We start from the raw sequence: 27,275 nt of genomic DNA on the forward strand, positions 1-27,275 counted from the left end.
TCTCATTGACAGGCTATGGAGTAAAGTAATAAATGGGATGTGATCAGCATAATTTTGCTTATCTTGGACTGTGTTCTGACATAACTTAATGACTTCCTGAGTATTATTGTCGGTTGTGTGTCACTGTAAAGCATCTCTCAACCTCTTCCACTTTTAAATCCTCAAATGATTCACGTTTTCTTTAAGGATGTTTTCTTTCAATGTGGTTTCCCTTCAGTTGATAGTGTTTTGCACCAGGCAGCGCTGGTCCATTATGATCCCAGTAAGAAAAGCTTCTGTGAAGTATCTTTTAATACCCTGTTTATTAGTGCTGACATTATAAGGAGGAAACACTGTAGACAATTCTACATCTCCTTCGGTTGTGGGAAACCTGAGAGCTGTGGCATTGAATAAGCCTCCAACCCATGCACTGGCATGCACAAAACACCCTGGCCATAGAAGAGTTTTCCACTTTTTTATCATATTAGCTGTGATAGGATTTTCTTACAAGGAAAGGACTCCATTCCTAATTTCTACTGTCAATTAGAAAGAATGTTAATGCAAGACCTTGTTGCTGCGCTTTTGGATAAAGGCAAGGACGCACAGGTGGAGTAATTGCTAGTACCAAGTGGATGCTCTCTGCAGGTTTCTCTGCTACAGTTGCTTGGCCAAATTTATTCTGCACCCAAGGAATATTATGTAGCACGACACAGTCCAAAGGCCACGCTGGATGTGAAGCGCAAAGAAGAAAACATGTAATACAAAACTGATCTCTATCTCAGCTTGTACCAAACGGAGAAGGACAGGTAGCCTGGTCAGAGTTCATCATTGTACTTCTCTCAGTCATCAACATGCTGAGAATCTCAGGAAGAAAAAGATACACATTATGAATAATAGTAAGTTTCAGAGCATGGAAGAAATGGAGAGAACATCAAGTAGGTGTATCGGGTAATTATGTAGGTAGTTTAGGTCCATTATTGATAATGTTAATGTGTCCCAATCTGAAGCTTCACAGTCCAGTTGCTCCACCAGGGATAGATACTTGGCAACTTCCCCACTCAGAGCAGCGTGCTACTGGATCACTTGCTGTTACATCAATTCCTTGGTGTTGTTTTTTATCACATGACATAAGTTCGCAAAAAAAGGGACACAAGGCAAATTCAGATTTCAGAACCTTCAGGGATTTTGTCATTGCCATTTACATCCTTAGGTCCTGCTCAGACTGTTAGAACTGACCTTTCATTGTATGGCATTTGGTGCCACAACCATGTTGTTTTAACCATTCCCACTACTTGTCTATGAATCTTGTGTCTTGTTTCATTCTATTCATGGTCTTGTTCTATGATGCCCCAGTGGTTCTTGTCCTTAGACTCTAGAAATACACCTGTAATCCCCTTACATGCACATTCTGGCTCTCCATGTGGCCATAGTTGTGACCGGGGAAATTTCCTTTACCGTGTTGATATGCTAAGAGTTTCCTTGCTCAAAATACTGCAGAAAGCAGGATGTTTGGTACTTCCCAACCTACCATTTTGTCAGTACCAAATGCAGGCTGAAACGATGGCAGATATTATCACAGTCGATGTCACATTCATGAGGTTTCCATTTCAGCCACGTGATTTTAACTGACAATGTCTCATTCCTTGCATTTTCAGTGGATACAAAAAGGTAAAGCATCATGAAGCTTGGAAGCTGGATATTGTTTAGAATGATTATTTATTTACCTTATGTACAGCCCTAAAACACCTTGCAGCTAGATCCTTGATTTTTCCCAGTTTTTCCCCGTGACCTCCCAATTTTCTTGAACTGGCAGTGAGTGGGTAACTAAGATGAGGAGTTATCAGGGATTTTCTGGTGATTTAGGTGAAGTTTTTTATTTGAATAGATTTTATTTGTTCCAACTGCAGTTAAGAATAGGAAAACTGAAGTAACTCCTCTATGCTTAAGGGCAGATTGGTACTTATTTAAATATACCAAATATCTGTGTCATCAAAAAAAATATTACTGGTTTGGACATTCAAACCTTATTCACTATAAATTCTGACCATAAACCCCCTATTCAGATTTTACATCTCAGTGTCCACCAGTTAACTGACAGCCAACTATGCAATGATCTGTGTGAATTTCAGATAGAGCTCATTTTTAGGTGCTATGCAAACATCAAAGTGGAACTTCATCTCTAGTCTCGGGAAAGAATCTACTTTCAAGGCATTTGACAAACAGATTTTTTTTGTTTTAAGTTTAACTTACAGGGAGGGAAATGTGTTTTGTGGACACATTTGAGTAGATTAATAAATAGTATTTGTATATATGTAACCAAAACAGTAATTTGTTAGGTAGGAGACAGATGCAGGGGAATAACATGCCAATCTGCACATACAGTTGTGTTGTGTTCATGATGAACTGCTGTTTATTCAGGGCCAGTGTAGCTTGGCAGCATCAAAAGAACTTATAGCTAGAAGATGGCAAAAATGTATCTCAAATACAAACAGCAGAAACATAAAGGAGAAAATAAAACTTCTTTGTTTACTGCTAGTTATCAGAACTGCAGACTGAAGAGAGACATTTACACTTTGTGCATTATGTCCCCAGTTGAGAAAGGCAGATGTGTGGTTTATGTTTCAAAATCAAGACAAGTGAGCTCGTCCAGGAATAAATCAGACTAGGAATGATGAATGTTTACCTCCTGTGTACTTGGTGTGCAATTTTTTTGAGACAAGGAGTTTAAAAGTAGTTTGCCTCACTCAGTCCTTAAGGGGTGGATGTGTGTGTGGGTGTGTATGTGTGTGTGTGTGTGTGTGTGTATTTTTTTTTTAAGATGTAAACAGAATTCAAAAAGCAGGAATAAAGGAATCTAAAGTAACTATCTCTGGTAAAATTGTGTACAATTATGTAACATCATCATGGACACCTTTAAAGGACTGCAAAGTTAAGTCGGCGCGTCCAGCTTCCTTTTGAGTGCAGGATTTTGCATCTCTATAGTATTATTTTAACATCTGTTATTTTAGATAAAACACTGACATTACAAATTTAATATGTTTGTTTTTCTAACAAAAATGTGTTTTATACAACAAATAGCAATAGTCCAGTACTTTAAGCAACCTTGCAATAGCAATTAGCAGCAACAAGTAAGAATTATATTTTGCCAGCAGTTTGAAGAAGGAAAAACCTGCATTTAATATTTTAGTGTTCTTCAGAAATAGAAGTCCATTACCGTCCTGTGAGGCACATTATTTTTTTTTTTAGGCACATAGCTGTTTTTGACAAATGGAATGGAATTCTGTTGCCTGTTACAGTCAGTGACACTTACTAACACTTCTGGCTATTTTTACCAATCATTTGGATGAAAAGATCAAGGAAAAGATGTTGACATTTCTTTTAATTTCTTATTGTATTTCAGGACTGTGTATTACACAGGAGTCTTGTTGGTGATCTGAAAGCATTCATAGATAAATATAGGTTTGATGTACTTGTCATTGTGGCCAACTGTTTGTCAGATGAGAAGCAAACGAAACAACAAATAGCAGTATACTCGGAAAATGTAGAGCTGGGCAGTCAAGTAAGTACCTGTAAAAAGAGTCAATGTTCTTCTTGGAAAAAAAAAATTGGGTTTTTCTTTGAGGCAGTATATATCAAAATGTTGATTAACTGAGGTCAAAAAATAGCAACAGTTGATCAACAACTGAACAGCTGTTTGAAATGGCTGCATTTATATGACACAAAGTGAAATCTATATCATTGTTTTACACCAGGCTAATAGAAGAAGTGTATGGTTACAAGAAATACCAAATGAGGCAAGGTTTTTCAATTCACCTAAAATGATCTTTCTTCAGCAGTAGTTTCGGATTGGGTTTGTATTGTGACCTACACAAATGGGTCTTTGGCAATGAGGGATAAGCAAACACATTGGAAATGGTAATGACCAGAACTCATATACATATATGTCATTTCTGAAGAATTCAAGCTCTGAAATGAAGCTAAATTATTCCTAGGATGTTCATTTACCCGAAGCAAGGTGCTGTCTGGTTTTTTTACTATACTTGTCCCCAGATGGAAGAAACCATCTTAGTGACAACTTTTTGGACCATTTTTGGTTTTAGGGACAGGTGGCTAAATGACTCTGTTGTTTTCATGGTCAATATAAATGTATTTATTTTATGAATATAATCATCCTATTCTAGAAATACATTTCTAATGTACTACCACATATTTATCTCAGGTTTCTTAAGGCAACAACCAAATATTCATTTGGATTTTCTGTCACTAGCAAGAAGTGAATTGGAAAGTCAAATGGTATAATTTCTGACCAATTATATGGCACATATTTTGTATTAGTCTTCTATTGTAATACTTTATCTATTTAGGGGTCATAATAAGGATGATGCAGCAAAATGGCTAAGAAATAGGTTAACAGGAGTACATAGGTATGGCTGCGTTACATGGTGAAGTCGTCAATATATGCCCATGTTTGCAATGACTTCTGAAATATCCTGTTTTTCAACAGATCTGCTGTGAATTAGAAGAATGTCAGAATCCTTGCTTGGAGCTGGATCCTCTAGAATGTGAATGTGATCAAATTCTCATTTATAATCAAGAAAATTCTTTGGCGACCTGTGATCAAATTTTTCTACTAGTTAAGGAAGTCATAAATAGAAGACAACCAGAAATGGCATCAAACAGTAGAACTTCTTCTACTGAAGCTGTTGCTGGAAGTGCTCCACTTTCACAAGGATCTTCTGGTATTATGGAGTTATATGGGTCTGATGTAGAACCACAGCCCAGTTCTGCAAATTTTATAGAAAACCCTCAAGATCTAAATGGATCTATGCAAGCTCACATTGATGTCAATGTAGACCTTGTAAGCCCAGACAGTGGATTGGCTACCATCAGAAGCAGCCGGTCCTCCAAGGAGAGTTCTGTTTTCCTTAGCGATGACAGCCCTGTTGGAGAGGGTGCTGCTTCCCATCACAGTGTTCTGTCTGGCTTTGATTCTTATAGCCCTATTCCTGAAGGAGCTATAGCTGAAGAACAAAATCCTCTTTCAGGAAACAATAGTGATAACTTCGACCTTTTCAGTTTTGATCTAGCACCTGTGGTTGCAGCTCCATCTGAGTCATCTTCTCATTCTGTTGATTGTTCCCCAGCAGATGACTATTTCCTTAATAGTGATTTGTCGGAAGGGCATCAACTGCCTGTGCAGAAAGAAATTGATGAGGCAAACCTCTTAGAAAGTGATACAGCAAATTATTCAACTGATTTGCTTATGACAAAAAATGAGGAAGACAACTTGGCTGAATTTGATGAGAATCCAGGAGAAATGTGTGAGAAAACTTCAAGTTTGATCAATTTAGTTGAAGGTGATTCTTCTTCACCAGAAATGTTGAAATCTGCTGAATCAAGAATTCCACCAACTCCGATGAACAGTCTTGTAGAAACTTCACCATTAGATAATGGGCAGCCTTTAATTTTCCCACAAGATGTCATTAAAAAAATCAATGAAATAGATGGCACAAATTATTCTCAGTCTCGTGTTAGATACGGGAGCTGGTGGGATGGCTTTGACCTAGAGTCCAGAAATGCTGATGCATGGAGTTCAAGTGAGCAGGAATCTGTGTTTCAGAGTCCTGTCTTATGGAAGGATTCTAAAGAAAGTCCCTTGCAACGAGAACATATTGATAGAAGAGCCTCCGATTCTGTGTTTCTCCAAAAACAGCCAAAGCAAATGGAATACACAAGAGAAGATCTGTGGGATAATCAGTTTAAACAAGATAATTGGAACCATGAAAATCAAGAGAAAAACAGTGAACATTCACGTTTGCAAACTGCGTCTTTAGATGAGACAAAGCAAGAACTGGAGAGCTTTACTGATCCATGGAAGGTCAGTCAGCCAACACCTATGATGTCAGATGCATGGTGTAGTGGTGAAGGAAAAGGTAGTGAGCTAGCTGAAGACTCTTACAAACTCTGGACTCAGTTTGATGAAGGAGAGACTGCTAGATCCCCAGAAAATACATGGGACATGGCCAAACTAGACAGAGAAAAAAGATCAGTGAATATTCCTGAGGAATGGGCCATGTCAAAAACTAGTTTATCAGGTTCTTCAGAAATCACAGTGGACAATGATACTGAAAACCCAGAAATGTGGGATAAAGGAAGATATTATTCAGTAAAAGAATATGGAAAATCTGAAAATGCAAATTCTGTTTTGAACAATATGCAAAATAATTCCAAATTGAAAACAGAGGAAAAAGCTGTATTTGGTGACACTAAACGTAGACCCAAACAATTTGAAAATATAGATACCTGGAATATGTATGATAAAAACATCAGAAAAGAAGTACCAGAAGTAGTAGTGCCATGGGAGGATAACTTCTTGTATAAAAACTCAGCTCTTAATTCTTCAAATATAGGGGAAGATTTAGTTGTTTCTCCACCAGACACCAACTATTCAACATCTGATTCATATGTATCACCTACATATGTGGAAGATGAAAGAGAAAATGATTTTGATGAAGAAGCAGTTACTGGTGAATTCATGAACCCGAATTTGGCTGAGCCAAAAGTACTTGAGAAAGCAAGTAAGGAGCCATTATCTCCTAGCAACATGCCTTTTTCAAGCATCAGAAATACAGACATCTGGAACACTCCCCTAAATAACATCACCCAGTTACAAGAAAGAAATTCTGAAATTACTGCTCTTTCTGCCTCTGCTAAGCCTTTCCTTAATCCAGAACAATCAGCTAATCTATGTTTTTCATCTGAGACATGTACCAGTGAAAATAATTTTTCTGTGGCTGGAAACAGAAGAATAACACCAGCATATAATCAAACAGTTAATGACTTATCACTACCACAGAGCAAATTAAATACTAGACAGACATCAGCTGACAATGCAGAAACAGTGGTCACTGTTCCTGTAGAAGACACAGTCACATCTGTGCCAACTTCAGACACTGGTAATAGTTTGGATCTGAAAACATGTGACTTAGGAAGTGAGACACTTAGTAAGAAGGCAGCACAGAACTTTGGTGGAGTTGATGGAAAGCTGAATACTGAGGATTCAGTGCAGCAGCAGAACTCATGGAGTCTGCAAAGTGAGCAGGGTTGTGAGGAAGGCTGGGACAGTGCCGTTGTCATCTCTCAGGAAGGAAAAGAATGTAATATAACACCTGAGATAAGTGGGCAGCAGATGATTCATGACATTTGTAATAAACCAGTACAAGAGGTCAGTGAATCTTCATGTAAAGCAGATTTGGAAGGGAATTGGTCAACAGCTGAAGATCCCATCTCCCCTGAAAAAATGAGGAGAAGTGTTAGTTTGGAAGTGTTAGTCACAGAGAATGAGTCATTTTCCAATCAAAGGAGTCCAATTAGTCAGGAAGAGAGGAAAGACTTGTTGCAAAATAATGTAGAATCTTCCTCAAGTCCTTCTGAAGAAGGCAGAAATTATGAATCTTTTAATGATCCCATACCACAAAAATACAATTACGGTGAAACCTCACAGCTGCTTTCTGAGCGAGTGGAAAAGGAGGCTACGATGATGGATGATGCGACAAGTTCCAAGGTGGAAAGTGTCTCTGAAAGTTCTGATAAGGGTAGTGATAATCCTGAAAATAATTCTTCTAAAATGTCTACAGTCTCAGGCATCTGGAATGACTCTGGAAAGAATAGTTGTGGCTTAGCCACATCAATTCCTTTGATGAATGAACCACAAGAAACACTGGGACAAAGGAAAGAAGGTTTACATGAAGTGGCTCCTAACCACACAGTCATTTCTACTTCAGAGTTAGAATCTTTCAAAAATAGCTCAGAGCTGGAGAGGACTCATGAAAATGCTTTCGTAGATGAGTTTAAGAATAGTCCTTCTTCTGGGTATGTCAGTGTTCCTGACATTGCACATATGTCTGTGGTGGAAAATTCATTTTCACATGAAGCAGGTTCTGGGAGAAATGAAAACTCTGAAAATTTAGAACCTGCTAATAATCTTTGTGGAGAGCCATGTGCAGTGCTTAATGACAGTTTTCCCCAAACTGCTTGGAATTTACAGCCACATGAAGATTTACAATCCCCTGGAACAAGTCCTGAGGCAAGTGAAGTCCTTGAAATGGAAAACACCACAAGCCTTTCAAGGGATATACAGTTAAAAAGCTATTTGGAAGAAGATACTGTGTGGAGTAATTCAATAAATGATTATGCACACTCAAGTGGAACAAGTCCTGATTTAAGTGATACATCTGTGAATGTGTGGGGAGACCTTTCAGTTGCCAGTCATGACAAAAGAAAGAGGGATATGTGGGAGATTAAAAACAATAAAAATCTTGAAGATTCTTCTAAAAACAATGAATTTGGGAATGAATGTGGAGAAGGATTTGAAACAAGTGCTGAACAGAATGAAGTTCCTAAAAGCTTAGATTTTTGGAATGCCCATGTAGATGATGATACTGTATCTTCTTTATCAAGTCCTGACATAAATGAGGATTCAGAGAATTCAGAGGCGAGTCCAGAAGTGATTCATGAAGATTCGATGTGTGAAAACAAACAACACAAAGCATCTGAAATTGGAGAGGATTATGCTCAGTCCAATGCAACAAGTCCAGAAGGAAATGAAGACAATATAGGTGCAAAGACTAAGGTGGGAGAGGAGGTCCAGGTCATCTTCAGTGAAAATTCTGAAACAATTAAAGCCAGGAAGATAGTGCAAGAGGATGTGACTATTGACTCTGTTGCACATAATAAGACTTCTGAATATTTAGGCCAGTGTGAAACACTTCAGAAAAACGCTCAAGTGAGTATTTTCAATGAAAAAACAGATAATGGAGGAGACTCATATTTGTATCAAATGAATGAAGATATGACACCGACTTTTGCTGTTGATGATAAAGAAGAGTATTCTTCAAAAGCTGTAGATGTGTGTAGTATGTCATTGGAAGCTGATTTAAGAACTGATCCAATATCCACAGTTGGAGCATTTGGTTTTCCAGATAACAGTTCAGAATGGTGGAATTCACAACCTTGTGAAGAAAAGCAATTGGAAGATCAATATTCTGTTTCAAGTCACTCTGCAACAAACGAGTTAACAAATAGTAAAGAGGACTCCTGGGGTTCACCTTCACATGATGAACAACAAACAGAAGCACATTTCACTAGTACAGGTAGCGATGGAAATCAGCCTGCCTCCTTGTACTGTGACGAAAATGAAAGGCTAGTACATCCTATCAATAGTCCTGATAGTCAGATAAATCAAGACACTGTACAGTTCAAACAATCTGATCCTTTCATACGGGATAAAGAAGAAAGGGGCTCGAAAGAGCAGTTGTTTCCTACAGATAAGAAAAATCAACTGACTCCACAGAATTCTTTTTCAGATGTGGAAGGAGCTGTACCAAATACATCAGTTCAAGCAATCACTGTACTGGATCTACCAAAAGACAATGAGGGAAATGCAAGCCGTGTTCCTGAGGAACAACAGCAGGACACTTGTGAAAGATTAGAGGTGCACAGCTCCCTGCCAGGTGCTTTCACTGTGGAAGACGTATCTTTTGAAATGACAGAAAAGTCAAGTCCAGGGTGGAATATATTAATTCCCCAAACTGCACATGTCCCAGATATTTTACAGGATAACACACAAGAAAATAATCAGCTGTTTTCAGTAGAACCTGACCTGTGGACTAATGCTGAGCAGATTGTCACTTTGAAACCAGATGGTGAAAATCCTGATATATTAAGTCACTGTGACCAAGACAATGGTTCAGAGTCATCAGGCAGTCCTGATGTGTGCCAGGAGCATAGAGCTAAGCATGCCTCTGCCTCACCTGCTCAGATTGCAGTGGAAACTGAAGCCAAAGATAGTCGGCCGATTCATGCGTGGTCAAATATGAGTAAAGAGGCAGGTTTTGATTCAGAGCATCAGTTAGTAATGCAGAAGGTGGAGACACACTCTGAAAGTGTTAGTCCCCAGGACTATGAACTGGAAAAGACTGATGAATTCTATGAGCTGTTCCCTGCTAATACTCAAGAGCCTCCTGAATTTGCAATTTTGGAAGAATCTGATCAGGAAAATAAACCGGTTATTGACCAAATTGAGCCGACTGAGATTGCCAATGGAGCTAGAAAAGTGACATCCTTAGATCTGAAAGACACATTCTGTGAAAATTTCACCCATGCAAGCCGTCAAGGAACACCAACTGATACAGCTCAAATAGAGACCTCTCAAATGCATTTGTTTCCCATGGATTTCACTCAACCTGATAGGGCAGAACAAAGCTTAAAAGAAATTAGTGCCTTGGCTGAAGTTGTAGAATATTCTGATACTGTCCGTAGAATAACTGGTGATAAGCTAGACATGTCAGAAGAACATGTGGATGAATCTGAGACAGGGGTAGAACATAGCATCAGGAACACATCAGTAACTAATGTCCTGGCAGACACATGTGGTGGAATGAACATGCTGGCAGTAGTAGCTAGTGAAGCAGCAGAAGGGGAATCAAAGGATGGAGAGATACACTTTCCCAAATCGTTTCTACCTGGTGCTAATGAAGGCCATGAATCTGATTCAAATAATCAACTGTTTGGTGACACACCAAAAGAATATGAAGCTGTAATGGAAAATTATGTTCCTGTGTTTAAGGAAGTGCCCTGTGACCAATCACCAGTGGTGTGTGTTCCATCGTCCTCTGCATCTTTTGATGCCGAACTCTCTGGCAGCAGAGAGTGTGCAGAGGGTGAGATCTTGTTACAGCAGCCCTTTTATGACAGTGTTTCTTTGGAAAAACCTTTACCACTGCCAGCTCCTTTGAAAGGTTCAGAAGACATCCTAGTGACCAAAGACAGCAGCGTTAAAGATCAGGTGTCTGAAACATCCACAGAGTGCCTTCAGGAAAATCACACCTCAGTACCTTTGCTCTCCGGGTCTGAAGTAACTCCAGGAGATTCTGATATTCCGGCAGGAAAATCTGAAGCAGAAACAATAGATTCAGACTCACCACCAGGTGGAGATAGAAGATCATCCGATGGTAAGAAAGTTTGCTTTCCAGGGCAAATCCATGGGATGAGAGAAAGGAGGGAGTGTCTGGAGTATTAGTGCAGAACGAGAGGCTTGGAGTTGTTGGAGTTTGTGTGTCTCCCTGATGTACAAAACTTTGTACTGTGGGAAGACCTCTAGTGTCACTGTTTCAGGCAGATCTAAGCTTTTAAACATTGAAGTAGGAATACTATTTCTGTTCTTTGTACAGGGCCTACCATATGGGGCATTGAATTGTTTGTCCCTTAGGAGTGACTGCAGTGTTAATGTATAATCTTTAACAGTAATGATGGTGGTGATGATGTTATAAAATTCATGTACACATTAACAGAGCAAAGTAAACTGGGAAGAGCTCTGTCTCACTGTACTGATTTAAGGAAATCATGGTGACTAAAACAGTAATTCAAAAACTAAAAGAAGTTTCTGTTTGCCTGTTCCTTTAGAAGCTGGCACTGACTCCCTGCTTTGTAAAGAAAATAAGCTGAGAGATTCCTCTAAGAGCCCTGAACTGGAAAGTACAGATGGTAAGGAAGATGTGACGACGCAGGTGCTCCGAGATCCAACTTCACTGGAGATGGATTACATCCTTGTTACTGAGGAAGAAAATACACCTTCTACGAATGATACCCTTGAAAGAACCGAAAGTAATTTTGCATTTCAAGAAGCTAATGTAGCTGAACAGACAGAATCTGATGAAGGCTTTTTGCCAGGCTCCTTGGATACCTTTCAGACAATCTCCACTACAAATGAAAGCAAAGATCACCCTGTTCGTGGGACTGGTCAGGACTCCGTTCACTTAGAAGAAAAAGCTATTTCTGTCGTGCCTCAAAAGCTGGATGGTGAAAAGAGATCACAGGAAAGCTGTGGGCGAGATGAGGGTTGGATTATATTGGGCCAAAATGAAGTAAGTGACGTATCACCTGAAGAAATTTCTGCCGATTCAGAAATGCCAAAATCAGGGTCTGGACATCCTGGCGAAGAAATGGCAGTTGTTGCAGCACAGGAATTGATTCATGACACTTGGAAAGAATTTCGGGCAGAAACTCCCCTTCAGAAATCTTTGGAACATGAGGGCTGTTCTCCTTCAGATAGCCTGACTACTGAGGATCAAAGTACGGGCATTGCAGGAACACGTGTGTTGCACGTAGTTGGTGGTGATGGTGCATGGGAAGCAAATTCTCAACAGAAACTTGGAAATAACATAGCAACAGAACAAGAATTGAAGGAGGAAACTGTTCTGCTCAACAATAACAGAGAACTCAGTCAAAAATCAGGGTAAGGAAAAAACAACCTGTTTACTTTCAAAAGTCTTCTGTTCATTTGTTATATATGTTATTGCAGCATATGCCATTATGAACAGAAGGCAAGGCTTTCAATCTGAAGTATGCATTATATTTACATTATTTAAGGATCACTGTATTTCTCCCTTTCTAAAAACAGATTCTTGGTTCCTTGAAATCAGGCAAATTAGGATTGTTTTGGATTGCAGGAAGCATAAATCCACTTCATTGCAGGAATAAGTCTGTCTTCCTTCTGTGAAGTCCCAAAGACTGCATAACCTACCTTTAAACCTGAAACCGTTGTGGCCAGGGAACACAGGCCAAAGCCAGGTATAGATGGTATTGCCACTCCAGGTACAATGCCAGTGATGAGATTATGGAGGAATCTCTACTTAATGCAAAACTGTTGGGAAGGAAAATAGGAGTCTAGACCCAGAGTCAGAAAAAAGTGCTGCTTGTAGAGGGGGGAAAAAAAAAGGATTAGGGAAAGTTGTGATCTTTGTGATTATTTTCAAGCTGTAGTCAGGTCAGAGCAGTATTTCTGACTGTTTGGACTGAACTGGCAATTGAGGCAGTCTGAATATATATGGACCTGCTTTTGGGTGGACATGCAGCCTCTGTGCTGATCATATTACTGCTGCTAGGTGTCTCTCTTCTGTGTTGCCACTTGGAGACAGAAATGGCCCTCAACCTAATTTCCTGTAGCATACTGGGGAGGGTGTTTCTATTGCTGACATCTTTTACAACTGCTACATGTGGACTTCCAGGGCAGTGCCAGTGATGCATGTGTGGAAGTCTAACCTCATTTCTTCTGGGTATCTGCAACTCACATGCTGCAGTTTTATAAAAGAGGAACTTGGCATTGTGTTTATACAGAGAAATTCTTCAGAGTGGTAAAGGGAATTTCCAAGCACAAACAAAACTAGTCTTTATACCTGCTTTGTATTTGTTACTCCTTTCAAACTTCACTTACCCAAAAGAACATACATAGTATGGAACATGTGGAAACATACTGTTTGTGTGAAATGCAAGACTTATATTTTACTTTTGTTTTTTCAAGTTTCTTCCAAACTCTTCCCAGCTCAGTGTAGGATACACATCAAATTGACAACTTCTATTATCAGGCTTTAGGTGTCTTGCTTTTCACTAACAAGTTTTCAGTTCTAGCAGTAGGCCTTTTTCCCCCTTAAATGTGGCATGCCTGATGACAGCATGTACAAATAATCTGTGATAGAAAAGCACAGCTTTTTGCTGCCACTCTCCCCACCCCAAACAGTTCATATTTTATTGAGATTTCAGGAATAAATAGTATAATAGCTGTGAATTATCTTCCTCCAAATGTTAAAATACCTCTCCTCTAAACAATTTCACGTTTTTCAAAGAGTGTTTTGGCTGCCACAAAATCAAAAATGTTACAGAGGAGATATTTTTAATATATGGTCAGTGCTGGCTTCATCCTGAACAGAAACCCCAGTTTCAGAAACTCTGACATGTAATGATGTTATTTGCAGGCTTAAATTTGTGCATTATAGGACTTCAAGTTTTCTTGACAGACAAGATTTTGAGTAGTACAGCAGAACATACGTTGCCCTCACACTCTACCCTGGGCTAAAATTGCTTCAGTCTAACTAGACATATGGCATTGAGGAGACTATGAGGTAAGAGGGGCTCTGTTTCAGTAGAGCAGTGACAGCTTTTATTGATGCAGGCTAGCATTTCCTGTCATCAAGAAAGAGGAAAATCTTCAGAAGGCTTAGCAGAAGATGGGCCCTCACCAGATCTGTACAGTCTTAAGTAAACCAAATGCCAAGTGCTTGGCCTTGAAACTAGCAAAAAGTATAGCTGGTTGACACTGCATTTCTGTTGTGTTCAATCCTCTAAGCTTCTAAGTTCCATTCCTGAAGCAAAAATAGAAATTTTGAAGTTTTCTAGGAAACAAAAATCTGGAAGGAGCAAAATAAGCAAAATTCCCAAGCAGTTGTTTTGCATCCATGTTATTGTGTGGAAGGGTGGTTTGGAATCTGCAAATCTAGGAAAACTAGGCATCCTTTGACACTGAGGTGGCTTGTTTGTTAGGTTCACACCCTGTAAGCCATCTTCCTCCATTACCTCTGCAGGGTGTCACTGGGAGTTCATTCAGCAATTAGTTTTAATTAATAAATCTGCTTTTTGACAAGCCAGAAATCTTTGAATAAAAAAATGCTTGCCAACCTCTGCTCACAATCAGTGATGAATCGGATGGGAAACAAGAAGGGCTGTTTAGAGGTGCTTGCTAGTTGAAAGCTTGCAAATCTGAGATGAAGAAATTGTCTGTCAATTCCTCTGTCTCCCATAAAGCATGTTAAATTACGAGCAGCCAGATGCTGACCCTACTTAAATCGCACTGATTAATTACATGCAGGCAGCATCCTAGGGGTTTTTGACTTGCCATACTTATGTTACCATGATGTTTTTAAAGAAAAGAAAACTGGTCTAGGTATCTGATTTTAAATGATTTGTAAGTAAAACAGGACCATGGAGCTGAGAGAACTTTGAAGCAGTAAGGTTCTTTGTTAGATGCCTCAAGAAAAGAATCTGATTTTTGTACTTACACTGGTACTAGGAAAAACATTCCCTTGGCCATGGATTTATAGCCAGTTTTAACATCTTATTGCTATGAATTGTTAGATCCACTTTGAGACGAACTCTGCTGTTCCTTGGGAATTTCTGTAAGTCTCCAAGGTTCTATGTCACAGTCGTTCACCTTGAAGTTCTGGATGCAGTACATTCATTACTCTCAGAACTTAGTATATTCCCTTAAACTGATTCCCACATTAAAACCCCAAACTGGACCATGTCAATGTAAGTGTGTTTTCTGCAAAAATTTAAATGCATGATGGAATATGGTGCATCCTGAAGGAAAAAGATAAAGTAGTTCTTGGTAAAAAATATGTATAATCGCTATAGCTTCCAGTACAGGCATTTTTCTTATCTCATTTTAAAGTTGCTTAATGCCAAATGCCTTTTCTGTATGTAGCATTGGCTATTTCTGTCCTTTACAGTAGTGATGCTGAAGCCCAGAGAATTGAAGAAAAGCAAGGCAGTTATTTAGCTTGCAGATAAACAATTAATTGCGGGAGCATGGAACCAGTAAAATCCACTTTCCTTTGCGTTTAGGTTTTCTTGTTAGATTTTTTTATTGACTAGGTATAAAATCTAAAGGAAGTTTTTTCCAGCGTTAGTGTTATTAGAAGTATTTAATTAATCCTCTTGTATGAGGATTTCTTATGTAAGAGAGATTTCTTTCATGGTGCCATTTTCCCCTCAGGTTCCCCTGTGCTTGGTAGCTGATGCTCAGTAAACTTGTAACAGGCTTATGTCTTTGGTCAGTTAGATAATGACTTCAGACCTTTTAGGAGATAGCAGAGACATGCAGATGTCCCTGTGTGTGCCCACAGCATGATTGCAGAGGCCTTGATTACTTTGAAACCAAAGCAAACACACAAAAAATACTAGTATAAAAAAGGTATACGAATCATTATTTCTAGATGATATGTCAATTTCATTTAACCTTGTATATAAACAGTTTGCAAAACTGACCTGGTAGAAGTGTGTCATTAGGAAAGTTTTCTAATGCATCTCATTGACAGTTTTAAAAACACAAGTTCCTTCTTAAAATATAGCTCAGTGTGCAGCTTTTAAGTCTGAAATTAGCTGCCCTTAACCAACGAGGTTTAAAACAATGTGATACAGCAGAGCTGCTGGTCTGTGGGAGGTTAGCACAGAAACACTGGTGTCATCACATACGAGAAGAAACTAAGAATTTGTCTGCTTATTATTGCAGGAGAATTTTTGGATGACCTGGTGGTGCTAGTCATCAGGCTTTGAATCTACCAAAAATTTACATCAAAGTAGCTTTGGTAGAACTGAACCGAAGTCTCGGTAACTGGTACTGAGAAGTGTCCTTCTGTCTGAATTCTTGTACTTCTGAAAGGTCATAATTTTGACTCGGAAAAGTCTCTTGGAATCTTAACCAAACATGACTCTTTCCTTGACTTAATAGTCTTATTTCCTAGCTTATGTTTAATTAAGCCTGCTTGGCACCAGAAAATTAAGCATGCTTAATCTTACTGGATAGCTGTGCCCTGAGCATGGATTACATGCTGTGCTCAGGGTTGTTTTTTTCTGTCAAATGCTTTTTATTTAGACAATTAAGTTTGCATTCTGAACCTGTCTCTGATAGTAGTTTTAGAAGTCACTCCTGAATCCCGGGCTTTCTCTAGTACCGTTTTTGCTTCCCACAAGAAATCTCTCCTTGTGGCCTGCTGGTTGTTGTTTCATGTACCTCTTGGCAGAGTGTAGAAATCAGGTTCCTTATTTTTAAGTATGTAATTCGCCTTCATATATTTAAGTATGGCAAAAGCACAAGATTGTGTAGGTATGTTGGTGATAAAAGGAAGACTGAGGCATATGTGGGGCATCTCTGGAAGAAAGTGGGAGACCTAGTTACCCAGGACATGGAGAAATCTGAGGTACTCAACAGTTTTAATGCCTGTCTTCACCAGCAAGTGTTCCAGCCACACTGCCTGAGGCACACAAAGAAAAGACAGGGAGTAGGAAAAGGAAGAAGTGCCCACAGTAGAAGAAGATCATGTGCAAGACCATCTAGGGAGTCTGAAAGTGCTCAGATCCATGGGACCTGATGAGATGCATCCATGGGTTCTGGGGGAACTGGTGGACAAAGTTGCTAAGCTACTATCTATCCTATTTGAGAAACCATGGCAGTCCAGCAAGGCGCCCACTGACTGGAAAAGGGGAAATGTAACTCATTTTCCAAAAGAACAGTAAGGAAGACCTGGGGAACTACAGGCCAGTCAGTCTCACCTCTGTGTCAGACAAGATTATGGAGTAGGTCCTCCTATAAATTATGCTAAGGGACACTGAACATAAGGAGGTCATTGGTGACAGCCAACATGGCTTCACTAAGAGCAAATCATACCTGAGAAACATGGTTATAGTGTTGATGGACAAGAGAAGAGGAACTGACATCATCTCGCTGGACTTGTGCAAAGCAGGACAGATATAGATTTAAAGAGTGAACAACTCAGTAGATAAGGAGCTGCTTAGATGGTCACACAGCTCAACGTGCAAGTGGAGACCAGTGACGAGTGGTGTTCCTCAGGGTTTGGTATTGGGACTGGTGATGTTAAACATCTTGATCACCTACATGGACAGTGGTATTGAGTGCACCCTCAGCAAATTTGCCAGTGACACCAAGTTATAGGGTAGAGATGTCAGGCTTGAGAGGTGTGTCTGTGCAAACCTCGTGAAGTTCAACAAGGCCAAGTACAAGTTACACTCACAGCCTCAAAAGCCAGTCGTGTCCAGGGCTGCATCAAAAGAAGTATGGCCAGCAGGTCAAGGGAGGTGATTCTTATTCCTTACTTTACTATCATAAGACCCCACCTGGAGTACTGCTTCCAGCCCTAAGGTGCTCAGCATGAGAAGGACACAGACCTGTTGGAATGCATGCAGAGAAGGGCAATCAAGATGATTCTATCTCCTGTTAAGGAGAGGCTGAGAGAGTTGGTGTTGATCAGCCTGGAGAAGAGAAGTCTATGGAGACATCTTAGATCAGCCTTCCAGTACATGAAGGGGGCTTACAAGAAAGCTGGAGGGGGACTTTTGACAAGGGCCTGTAGTGATAGGACAAGGAAGAAAACATTTGAAGTGAATGACGGTAGATACTGATTTGATAAGGAAGATAAGGAAGAAACTCTTTAGTGTGAGGGTGATGAGGTACTGGAACAGGTTGCCTAGAATAGCTGTGGATGGTCCATCCCTGGAAGTGTTCAGTGCCAGGCTGGATGGGGCTTTGAGTAACCTGGTCTAAGAAGGTGTCCCTGCCCATGGCAATTGGGTTAGAACTGGAGCATCTTTAAAGGTCCGTTCCAACCCAAACCATTCTATGGTTTTATGATCTTTGAAGAATAAATAAACTCATCATTTGTACTCAAACAAATGATGGGAACATCCCAACTAAGGAAGAACTGAATTAGTAGTCCAAAGTTTATGGAGACATTTACTCAGTAACTGTCTTCTAAATCACTTTCTATCCATATGTCCCTATTTAGAAAAAAAAGAGTTAATACTTGCCTGCTGTGCTGAAGTAGGTTCCTTTAGTAGTGGAATAAGGGTCAGCAAAGCATCCAGTTAGCATTATTTTCTGCTTTCATCTAGAAACTGTCTGTTATTGTCTAAGAAGATTGTTATGTAGAAGAGAGAATTAAAGTTTTGAGACAGAAAGCATAAACAAAAATGAGAATGAAGAAGTGCATTAAAATCTTGATGTCTGCTAGTCACTGTCCCCTTCATCCCAATGTCAAGCATAACAACTGTGCTATGTTTTGAGGAAGTCTGCAACTAGAAGTTCTTCCATCCTGTCCTGTTTTATTTCTGCAAGGAGAAGTGGCAGCAGCAAGAGAAGAATAATGATACTTGCTAGCACTAAAACACTGAAAAAAAACCCTGTCATTATTTCACCAGAAGTAAGAAAACATAGCAGTTTCTTTGGACTCATAGAAAAGTACAAAAAGATTTGATACCACATTACTAATATCAGTCTTTCCAAAAGAAAATAGCTTTTTATGCAGCTTTACCTATCTGAGCAGGTGAGAGTGACTACATTTGAAAAGGAAGAATTTGTGGAGTGCTGTGTGAATGTTGAGTAGGCAGGATAGCATACTTTGCTGTTGCTGGCTGGAGGTGTGCCAGCAGTAACATTTATGAAGACTGGAGGTGATTTTCTTCCTCATAGAAGCTGTCCTGTCTCACAGAGCTACATGAAGTTCGGTGGTAATGCAGTGGTCAGGAGGCAGAGGGAGAGCACTGTAGATGACTATGATGTCTTTTACCTACCAGCGCATTCCTCAGAGTATTTTAGTGGTTGTGTATACCAGATCATTCTTGCTCTTGCCTTTGCTGGAGGGAAGGATCATCCTTCTCCTTAGCAGAAAGGATTAGAAAAAGCTGAAGGAAATACTGTGAAATGATGTATTGACTTGAGGAATAAGAAACAGCAAGAATAGTAGAGATAAGAAGACTGATGTTTGGAAGCTTTGGGGGAGAGCTTGGAAAACTGGTGGCAAAACTGAGCAGAAGTTAATTTCCTTTGAAGAACTACCAAAATGTATTTAGCCTACGAGAATAAGGCTTCAAAAGAAAGCTTTATTTATCTTTGTGACAGCATTTTCTCAAAGAAGCGGGAATCAGTCTTTTCTGCTCACTTGTATAGTGTCTTTTTGGAGAAGGTAGTTCTTCTATTGCCTCAGTCAGAAACGTCTTTCTGTGACCACTGCTATACTGCTGACTATTAAAATTGCCCAGTAGCATAAGCAATCCAATAAATTTTTAAGAGACAAACCTGTTTTCATAACATTGCTTGTGGTTGCCAGTGAATAAAGATTGTAAAAATGTAATAAATAAAAATCTGTGACTATTTCAAGGTTAATAAGAAATCTGATGCTTACTGTCTCTGTGATTTAGCCAAATGCTAATAAATCTCAAAGCCATTAGTGATTCAAGTCAGTGTCAACATCCAGTACTGAACTGAAATACTGACAGACTGGAACCAGGGAAAAAACTCATATTGATTCCATTGGAACAAAGGTTTCACCCAATATTTTCTCAAAATGTTTGTTCTGTGACTCCAAAGCTAGAATAAGACAATGAATTAGGGAACACAGGTTTGCCTTGTGCTTTAATGGGCTAAACAGGCTGCTTACATAGAGGAAGCCTAAATGATTGAAAATCTGTTGTAAAGTAACATTTACTCCTTTTAGATGTTTGTGTTTCCCTTTTTCCTTGCATACCTGTGGGGCTGTCATCTTTAACTCCTCTCAAAACTGTTTATTAGTTGGCCAGATTTGCTGGAAAGCAATTCCAGACACTCTGGGGACCAGGTGTGCTGCTTCAGTGATGCTTCCAGTTGCTGCTGAACTACAAGATTCTGGACTTGAAATGGGATTTGAACTTAGGTCTCCCACTTGGCAGCACAAATCATGCCATTTGACTGAACACAAGGACCATGCTTTAAAGGTTAAACCAAACACATGAGTAAAGGAGCAACAACTGAGAAGGCTGCTTGTAGGAAAGTCCTGGTGATCTCATTTTTGTAAAAACAGGTTTAATATTTACATACCAAATACCAAAACCTTTATAAAAACCTTCTAAGAGGAGAACAGCGCTTCAGTGACTGGAAAATAATTTTTAAAGAAAAAAAATATCTGCTTACTATTTTTCACTAGTAGTCCTGAAATTGTACTTACATTGTGAGATTGGACTAATAGAGCCACTTTTTAAAGCAAGAAGACCTGGACTATGTTAGCATGGTTTAGCAATCACATGTAAAGCTTCTTCCATATTAAAAACTCTATGGTTTTCTGAGCTAACTCATTATATAATTTATTCCAATTGATGTGATCAATGGCATAAGACTTCAGCCTATAGCATTAATGAACTTTGAAACTTCACCTTGTTGACACAGACTTGACTTTGGCAGTGAGCCCCAATGAGGCAAGTGGTCCCAGCAGAGCGTCTGTTTAGGTGGTTGTGAACTGGTGCTGGCCTTACCACAGCAAAGGACTTGGGGACCTGTGGCACCAGCAGGTGACTGGACACTCAGAGACCTAGCAGGGGCCATTGACTGCTGATGACCCCAGACTTATGTCGCACGCGGACTGCAAGTTTATAAAAGCCCAGGGGTTCCTGTGTTCAGGGTCCCTCCTTGGATCCACCAGGTTGAGCTGTTATGCTTTTGTTGCACCATGATTGAATTATTCCAAGGATTGAGATATCTGAGACTCTTCTATGGGAAACCTGGAGTCAAGTCAGTAAGGAAACCTGGTCTGACTATGTAAGTGTGGGGGATGTACAGCTGTGAAAGGGCCTTGGTCCTAGTTCAGGTGGTGCAAAAGTGGCTGCCATAGTGACTCCTGGATGGTCAGCCAGGAAAGTTTCCTAGACTAAATCTCAGAAATGTTCTGTGTTATTCTGAGTGTGGAGGATCAAAACCGTATTTTCTGCCCCATAACTAATCTCACAGCTTCATCATTATCATGCCACTTATGACTTCTATTATACATAAATACTTCATAGCTCTTTTTCCTGGACACAGCTTCTGGGTGTATGGAATTTTGGTTTTAAATGAATTAAAAAGATTGGCCAGTTGAAAAAGCACTGAAAAATAGCTCCATTGTTGGAAATTTTATGTACAGCTAAGTGACCAAAATATCAAAGATGACATGTCTGCAGTAGTGTCCTCTTTAGAAGTGTATTTTCATATCAGTGATGATTTTAAATCTTTTTTTAAGTGCTTGGTCTTGGTCTGTTGTCCTTTAAAATAGCACCTGGAGACTGATTTCTCAGGAGATCTATAGCAGATGATGAGCACTTTCCCTGCAGGATTACTAATAGCATGAAGACCAAGATGGGAGCCACTGAATTGTTATTCGTACTGTGCTGTAGGTGTGCATGGAGCTGTACTGACAAATGAAAACAGGATTAGGCCTTTGTTTGGTTATGACTGTTTATGACCAAGCAGTCTGATGTGAAAGCATCTCCAGTTCGCATATAGCTAATGATTCCAGAAGGATCTGTGCAATGTGAAGGGAGAAACAGCTGAAGGTCAGGCCATCCTAGGGTCTGTTGCCTTGCAATGAGGATTAGGTTTGGAAACTGTTTTGCCTTTGCAAAGAAACCAGGAGTTTCTAGGGACTCTATGCCCAACAAACTTTTATAAAGGAGACTATGGAACTGCCTGGGAAGAAATGTTCTTCCTTCAAGCACACCCCTAAGAAACACAGTCAAGAGCACAGGCCATGAGTGCTGCTTCATGCTGCATGTGCAGTTTGTGTTTGCAGGACCACCCTGCCTTCTGAACTGGGCATTGTTGGTGTTATTTTGGTTTAAATTTGCATCTACATTCTGATTGCTGAATTGCAAGCCAAAAAAATTATGCAAACCGTTTTTGAATATGGATGTGTTCTATAACTGCTGATGCACACAGAAAAGAGGGCTGAGATGGGTTGAATCTTTGTCATGCAGTCTTATCATAAGCTTTCCTCAGGCACTGAAATGAAACAGCAGGAAGCCTTTTGCTACCGTCAGCTGACTCGCTGTATCAAAGTTTGGTGATGCTCTGACAAAGCTCCACAGGGATTGTGAAAAAAAAAAATATTCCACAGCTGAAGCACATCTCTGCGTTTATTTAAGTGCTCCTTTAACTGAAGCCCAGGAGCTGCTGGTTCACACAGCTGACTGTGTGAAGGCAGGTGATCACCCTTATTTAGCAGAACCACTAGCCACGTGACAGTAAAATGGTGGAGGATCTGTATTCCTAGTAAACTGCTCCAGAGCGAGGGATGCTGAAGTGCAGCAGTAAAGCATCTTTACTATTTTTGCAGTAGAAAGGCCTCTTCAACTCTTCGCAAGGTAAGCATCTCTTTACTCCGAAAGGCAGATATGCAGAAGGTTTTCTGATGAACAGCTCTATTGTTGCAGTTACTTTAGACAGAAAAAGGGTAAATGTTAGTCAGCATGATGCAAAGCACCCAGGACCTCATTACCGAAAACAGGGCAGCTGTATTTTAATTCTGTTGCGGCTCTTTATGAGCAAAGCTTACATCAGTGCAATGGGATGTCTTTGTCTGAGCACAGGCATGGTATTTGTAATTAGGAAACAAAACTCCCCTGCACGGTCACCTAACGTGTTGGATTATTTTCAGCTCGTTTGCTTAGCTCTGAGGATACGGTGGGCAAAAAAAGAATGAAAGGGCACTGTCAGCAGATAGCTTGCTTTCAAGACTGCTTAATTACTGGTATACAGACTGTTTGCGATCGCTCTCATTGTAGACTACTTGACAATGTAGGGGTGTTTTTTTCCTGTCAACTGAAGCATATGATTTTAGATTTTTTTGCAATCAATGCCGTCTTTAAATGTTTCAGTGAACAGCATATGTAATCTTTGAAGGTTAACTCATCAAGGAGTGGTAAGAGGACTGAAAAATTACTGCAAGTGTTGGTCTGTACAGGCAGTATTTTTGTTTAAACTTAATTATAGGAGCTTGATTCAGCTCCATTCAGTTGCTTGGATTTCGGTCTGTGTTGAATGAATGAATGAAAATATTCTTCAGTTCTAAATATGGTAAACAAACAAATGATAGTGAAGTACAGGGGGCATTGAAATGTATAGAATGTCAGAGCAGCACTGAAAAGAAATATACGCAGGCTTGGTAGGTGCATTTAGCCAGGATTGTTCTAGGTAAGGGGGGTGGAGGGCGGGCAGAGATGTCATTTCTGGACTTATCTTATTTATACACGCGGGAAGCTGAGCTGTGTTGAGAAATGGAGGATGCACACAGCTTCTAGCAGCACTGTCAGGAAGCATTAAAACAAATGTGGGGGTCCTTACCCTGCCGAACATTTCTCTTTTCCAAGGCTACTGTGTTCATTCCACTACTCTCAGCTGTGCTCTCTGCTGCTATCTCATGTAGGGGAGGGCTGTGCAAAGGTCTAAAATAGCCTTTTTATTCCTTTTTTTTTATGAGGCTGGGTTTTGATTTGGCCCTGCATAAATCCAGACAATATTACAGAAAATTCATGTATAATTAGAGACAACTCTAGTTTTCTCATAAATTCACTATTAAAAAACTAGGTGTTGCTACAAGCAGTCTATGGTGGTTTTGTGACAATCTCCATAGCCTGCAGCAGTAACAGGAGTGCAGTGTTATTTAGCACCTTGTAATAATGCACAGGAAAAACCCAGCCTTTAAGCCACTATCTTTGTTCAGTCAAAAGACACAGCTCTCAGACTTAGGAAGAAATAATGTATAGGTGAGAATATGAATATTGATAAAGCTGTTTTTATCACTGTAATGTCTTAAGGACTGGTGACACTTCCTATATGACCCTGTGCAAATTTTCAGAAAATTATAGTGCTACTGCAACAATAAATTATACTGAGGCAGAGGGGAGAATGGGAGTGACATTCCAGTTGCTTGACAAATTTCATAGTTTATCTACTTGGTTTTCCTTTGAACACTAAAGGAAATGGTTTAGCTGTTACAGGACTTTATGAATTAACTCCATGTATTACCTACTAGTTCTTAGCATATCCTATAGTTTTGTGGTCTTCTCTGTTGCCATTGCACCTACGAAACATAGCAGCTAACAGATGAAAGCTGACTCTGTCCTACAAGAACAAGATCACTATCATTAGGAGAAAACACTGGCAGCTTTAAAGAGCTGTCTGATGGGCAGCTCAACAGGATACACCTGTACCTAAATGTCTAAAGTGCTAGAGCATATAGCTAACCTTGCCCTTGTATTTCCCAAGATAGAATGTGTGAGGAGTGCCATGTGAAGTAAGGAGGACTCTAGTTTCTCACCTCCTTCCTGAAAGTTACTCTTCAGTCTGGCATTTTCAGTCACTGACACTTTCACAGCATTTTTTCTGTCTGTCATTATCCTCTTTCCCACACTTAGGTTGATTTTTTGGCCCTTTCAACTCAGAGTTGGCAGATTTTGCTTCTGAAGATAACTGGTGGCTTTCTGCATCTCCCTTATCCCTTTGCTCAGGCTTTTTAAACCTGCCAGCTGCAGGGTCTGACAATCTTTCCTGCTCTGAACACCTCCTGCCAGTGCAAGCAAGCTGCAGGACTGGATGTTTTGTGCCAGTTTTACTGCTTCAGTAGAGCTTATGTGCCCTGATTTGAAGTCTGCTCTGGCTCATGGTTGGAGCTTTTCCCTTATTTTCCCCAAGCTGCAAATCACCCGGTATGGATGGGAACTTTTCAGTTACAGATTCACACCCATTAGGATATTTCCATTTTAATCTGCCGGTTAAAATTTCCACTCATTCTGCATCATGACTGAAATTCTCCTACCATCTATTACATCTCTGACAACTGCAGCTTTAAGAGAGACTGAAGTTCAACGTCTTTTTAGAGCCTTTTCTTTAGGTCAGCCGTAGCCAAGACAGGGAAAATGTAGCTGTTAGATATTTTGCTGCAGCAGGTCAGATATGAATCTAAATTATAGTAGTATTGAACATTGTAAGTGGTGAAATCATAATTGCATTAACATGGAAAAGATGGAAAGAAGGAAATTTTGACAGTACAGTGACACAGAAGTAAGAAAACAAACAAATTCATGATATTTAGGGTACTGAAGGAACAGAAGTTGTTTGAGAAGGATAGAGAATGAGGTCATAAATAGGATCAGAGAAAAGCATTATGAGGGGAGGAAAAGATAGAAGTCAAACAGTATAAGAAAAATGTTGCCATTTATATTCCCTATCAACATATTGTACAAAGCCTGAACTGGAAATCAAAGGAGTGCTAGAAAAATTCTGGTGCTTTAATGGACAGATCAATAAAAGTCTGCATATCTTGATGTTAAGTGAGTTGTTATGATTAGCAGCTCTTAAAAGTCACCCCTTAGACATTTTATCAGGAGCAGGGCAGATATCAGCTGTTCTAAGATGCTTGGTTAAATTATTGTTGGAAGCGTCAGCATTCATATGTGCAGAGAAACAAATCCATTAAGCAATGCAAGAAGCTGACAGGATCACAGAAAAGCCAAGTAGGAAGGAGAAAATAGCCACTGAAGTTCAGATGTTAGCTCAGTTTCAGGACTAGTGGTTATTTCTGGTAGTTAAGAGCAGTCTGAGGCATTTTAGCTGTCTTCATTTGGAAAGAAATATGCTTGATAAGGTGGATTGTCATAGTAGTTGGACAGGAGTTCCCACAAGTCCAATGGAGAATCTCAGTTGGGTGTAAAATTTAAACTTCCTTCCCAAAGATTATTTTGGCTTCTGATCCTGTAGCCTCTACCCTGTTAACCACTCTCAAAGCATTCGTATACTTCCTGAAAGTACAGATGGCTGCACTGGGTAGAAGGTGCACGCTGCTTTTTCAAGTGCAGTTCATGTGCCAGTTGCATCATTTGGAGCTGCAGGTATTTTGGAAGTATGACAGGAAAATGGTCACTGTGATCCATACATGCTGAAAGGAAAACTGGTTTTAAAGTGAGGAAAAACTAAAACTGAGTTTTCTCAATGAAGAATTAATTGCTCAATGAAAGTGAAAGGTGCGAATCAGGTCCCAGAACTGTGACTAGGCCTGACATCCTAATAAAATTTAGAAGTACAGTTTTCAAAGAACATATATTTTTCAGGTTATATTTATGGGTCTTTTAAATCAGATTGGTTTAAATTCTGCATTCTCTGCTGGCATTACCATGTTACAGTACATTTGTAATTTTCGTTCCACAGTGGCTCCTGATTAACTGATTGTCTAGATATGTGCAATATTATTTGTAGAGTATTGACAACATTTATTACGAGCAGAGAGATCAGATAAGTTGAAGCATGCCTTCAGAATGCTAATACTGCTTTGAAACTACACATCACATGGCCAGACCTTGTGATCTTTCAATATTGATGGAGGACTACCCATCACATATGCTCCCCAACTTTGCGCTGTTCATTCTGGTAATTTTCCACTGACTTGCCTGATTAAGCAGCATTGATCTAGGCATCTAAGGAAGGAGAGACCCTGCTCTGAGGACAAGACCATGTGGTGGTATGTGAACACAATGCCAAAGCAGTAGACGTTATGCGACATGTTATTTCTACCTTAGAATTTGTTACTCTCTACCTGCTTTTGCAAGCAGAATATTGACTTAAGGCAGTTTTATTGAAATGGTAATATTAGGAAATGCCTAGCAGGTTATGCACCTCCACTAAGAGGCACAGTTGGAGGCAGCAATATTTTATGGATAGGGTCCAATAACACCACCCTTAAGAGTTGTCTTCTGTGTTCATGCTGTGAAGTTATTACGTGGTTTGAGGCAGGTCACTAGGAGCCAGAAGCTACTCCTCTGACTAGTGACTAAATTGGGGTTTTTTTGGATGCCAAAGTGAAGCCCTTGGTGTTTGACTATACCAGTCTTTTTCA

At 39.7% G+C, this 27,275-nt stretch overlaps 1 protein-coding gene across 1 annotated transcript in view; it reads left to right on the forward strand.

The window, feature by feature from the left end:
• Positions 1-3,379: 3,379 nt before the first annotated feature.
• Positions 3,380-27,275, forward strand: part of PRUNE2 (prune homolog 2 (Drosophila)) — a gene marked incomplete at its 5' end in the record, with an annotated part of 57,612 nt that continues 33,716 nt past the window's right edge. Inside the window, 4 exons of the mRNA XM_009070868.1 lie at positions 3,380-3,538; positions 4,484-10,991; positions 11,443-12,040; positions 12,149-12,274. Of these exons, the coding sequence (XP_009069116.1) occupies positions 3,380-3,538; positions 4,484-10,991; positions 11,443-12,040; positions 12,149-12,274 (7,391 nt within the window). The remainder of the gene's footprint in view (positions 3,539-4,483; positions 10,992-11,442; positions 12,041-12,148; positions 12,275-27,275) is intronic.

Source organism: Acanthisitta chloris, unplaced genomic scaffold (genome assembly GCF_000695815.1).
Source record: "Acanthisitta chloris isolate BGI_N310 unplaced genomic scaffold, ASM69581v1 scaffold4553, whole genome shotgun sequence".
NCBI classification, from domain to species: Eukaryota; Metazoa; Chordata; class Aves; order Passeriformes; family Acanthisittidae; genus Acanthisitta; species Acanthisitta chloris.